This window comes from Etheostoma cragini, chromosome 13, assembly GCF_013103735.1.
Source record: "Etheostoma cragini isolate CJK2018 chromosome 13, CSU_Ecrag_1.0, whole genome shotgun sequence".
In the NCBI taxonomy this organism is placed as follows: Eukaryota; Metazoa; Chordata; class Actinopteri; order Perciformes; family Percidae; genus Etheostoma; species Etheostoma cragini.
The window spans coordinates 25637432-25639924 of record NC_048419.1 but is presented as its reverse complement, the minus strand read 5'-3'; the positions used below and the strand labels follow the sequence as shown (position 1 = coordinate 25639924).

The 2493-nt window shown below is 39.2% G+C and overlaps 1 protein-coding gene and 1 non-coding gene across 2 annotated transcripts; one reads left to right on the top strand and one right to left on the bottom strand.

The window, feature by feature from the left end:
- The first annotated feature begins 840 nt into the window (after window positions 1–840).
- Window positions 841–913, top strand: trnav-cac. Its single transcript has one exon. It is a non-coding gene; the product is annotated as a tRNA-Val (tRNA).
- Window positions 914–1039: 126 nt separating this feature from the next.
- On the bottom strand, window positions 1040–1914 carry LOC117956019 (solute carrier family 13 member 2-like). The gene is made up of 3 exons (XM_034890863.1): window positions 1661–1914; window positions 1303–1344; window positions 1040–1179 (listed from the first exon to the last, which is right to left on the bottom strand). Exons 1-3 carry the CDS (start codon window positions 1881–1883, stop codon window positions 1040–1042), a joined length of 405 nt encoding a protein of 134 aa, XP_034746754.1. The 5' UTR covers window positions 1884–1914.
- Between the last annotated feature and the right edge of the window lie 579 nt (window positions 1915–2493).

Here is a 2493-nt window from a genome sequence, read left to right as displayed (position 1 = left end):
TTTCTAACTCAAACATTAGGTATAATTTCCTATAGATGAGGTTTATTGACCATAAATTCCAAAAATAACTGTAAAACTGAAGTTGATAAGTTAGTGTTACGTAGTGTTGAAAGCGTCAAAAAAGGGACAAACGTTGAAAAAAAAACATCAAAAGTGTTGAAAAAAGGGACAAAAACGTAAGAAAAGGTTAAAAACATCGATAAAAAGCGTCAACAAAAGTGTTAATTTTCAATTTCGACATAAAGACAACACAAAGATGAATAAATCTTTGTGTTAATCTTCCATTAGACCCAAGCCTCCTCCTGCAGAGATTCAACCAACACATGATTAGTTAATTCTAACAGTTTCCATGGTTTAATTTCCCAAATAACAGATCCTGGTTTCACCCTGTGTGTTCAGGTCTCCATTTAACTCCAGAGTGAGACATCACACTTCTGTACTCTATCTACTATCTCTCACTCAACACACCATGGTTGGTTTTTATCCAAGTGTGGTGTGTCTGGAAGAGGATTAGAGCCACTGGTGGAAAAATGTATGTGAGTTCTGAATTCTGAGATTAAAGTAAAAATTCTGACTTTGATTTCAGAATTTAAAAAAAATTGTAGTTCTGATTTTTTTTTATATTTCAGAAAAAAAGTCAGAACTCACTTACATTTTTCACCAGTGGTCCAAATCTTCTTCCGTATATGTGTGCGTGGAAGCACCGGAAACACAAAATAACCCCAAATCCCATTAAAAGAGATTTCTATCTCATTACACGGGACTTTTGAAGGAAGTGACTGTTACATCTTTAGTAACACATCTATATTTGCAGGGATATCAGGATGCTATGGCATGGTGGTTTCCGTAGTGTAGTGGTTATCACGTTCGCCTCACACGCGAAAGGTCCCCGGTTCGAAACCGGGCGGAAACATTAATTTTGGAAAAACAAAGATTTTGCGGGAGGACAACACGACGTTAATGAAGACATCGTCCTCGTATCTCACTAACGAGGGAGACTAATTGCAATCAATTCAATTAATCAATTAACAGGTTTTCTTTAGTTCCTACGGGGGATCTTTGCTGTGGACTCACCAGGTCCCCTGCACCCTGATGGAGGTGTCCGTGTCCCCATCTCCTGTCCGTCCATCAGACCCTCTGAGGACTGCTCGGAGGACTTGTTGTCTCGTAGGTCTCTGGAGGACGTGTCTCGTAGGTCTCTGAGGGACTTGTTGTCTCGTAGGTCTCTGGAGGACGTGTCTTGTAGGTCTCTGGAGGACGTGTCTCGTAGGTCTCTGGAGGACGTGTCTCGTAGGTCTCTGGGATCCTCTGGGTTTCTTTGTGTTGGGGTCCCCCCATTCAGACCTGCATGGGAACATTCAGATTGATTGATTTTTGGCAAGTCCAAATCTCTACTTTCATTAATTAAAAAATAATAAAAAAAATATATATAAAAAGATATATAAAAAGGTTAAAAATGAATACAAAATAAAAATAAAAATAAAAATAAAAATAAAAATAAAAATAAAAATAAAAATAAAAATAAAAATAAAAATAAAAATAAAAATAAAAATAAAAATAAAAATAAAAATAAAAATAAAAATAAAAATAAAAATAAAAATAAAAATAAAAATAAAAATAAAAATAAAAATAAAAATAAAAATAAAAATAAAAATAAAACCGTTGTCCAGGACGTTGGGAGCAGCAGTCTGGATGACGCTGGTTTCCTCCCGGTGTTCCTGGTCCAGGTCTGTCTGGCTCTGGGTCTTGGCGGAGGGTTCAGGATCCACGTTGTCGTGGAGCTGGTCCAGGATGGCCTGGACGATTGGGACCATCATGGCGGTGGTGGCGGTGTTGCTGATCCACATGGACAGGAAGGCCGTCACTCCCATGAACCCCAGCATCAGCCTGGGGGGCAAAGGAAGACCAGACCGTCTACAATGGGACCATGTCCAGACGCCACGTGGTTCTGGTCTCAGTACTGGACCTTCTCTAGTTATAACCTCTGTTAGTAACTCAAACAGTCATCGTGGTGTAACGACTGCTGCCATGTTGGTCTGCTGTGTGTGTGTGTGTGTGTGTGTGTGTGTCTGTGTGTGTGTCTGTATGTGTGTGTCTGTGTGTGTGTCTGTATGTGTGTGTGTGTGTGTCTGTGTGTGTGTGTGTGTGTGTGTGTGTGTGTGTCTGTGTGTTACATAGACAATGATTTTCTTTCAGTAATTGTTCATTGATTAAGTGATTCTTCATTATAAGTAAATCCTTCAAACATGCCTCTGAAACATGTGTCTCCTAAAGATGTCTCCTGATGATGTCTCCTAAGGATGTCTCCTAAAGATGTCTCCTAAAGATGTCTCCTAAAGATGTCTCCTAAGGATGTCTCCTAAGGATGTCTCCTAAAGATGTCTCCTAAAGATGTCTCTAAAGATGTCTCCTAAAGATGTCTCCTAAAGATGTCTCTAAAGATGTCTCCTAAAGATGTCTCCTAAAGATGTCTCCTAAAGATGCCTCCTAAAG

Coding starts and splice junctions, on each gene's coding strand:
- LOC117956019 (XM_034890863.1), bottom strand. CDS start 1,883: ATGCTGGGGTTCATGGGAGTGACGGCCTTCCTGTCCATGTGGATCAGC. Junction 1,345..1,660: donor TCCCAACGTCCTGGACAACG/GTTTTATTTTTA, acceptor GTTCCCATGCAG/GTCTGAATGGGGGGACCCCA. Junction 1,180..1,302: donor ACAAAGAAACCCAGAGGATC/CCAGAGACCTAC, acceptor GAGACACGTCCT/CCAGAGACCTACGAGACAAC.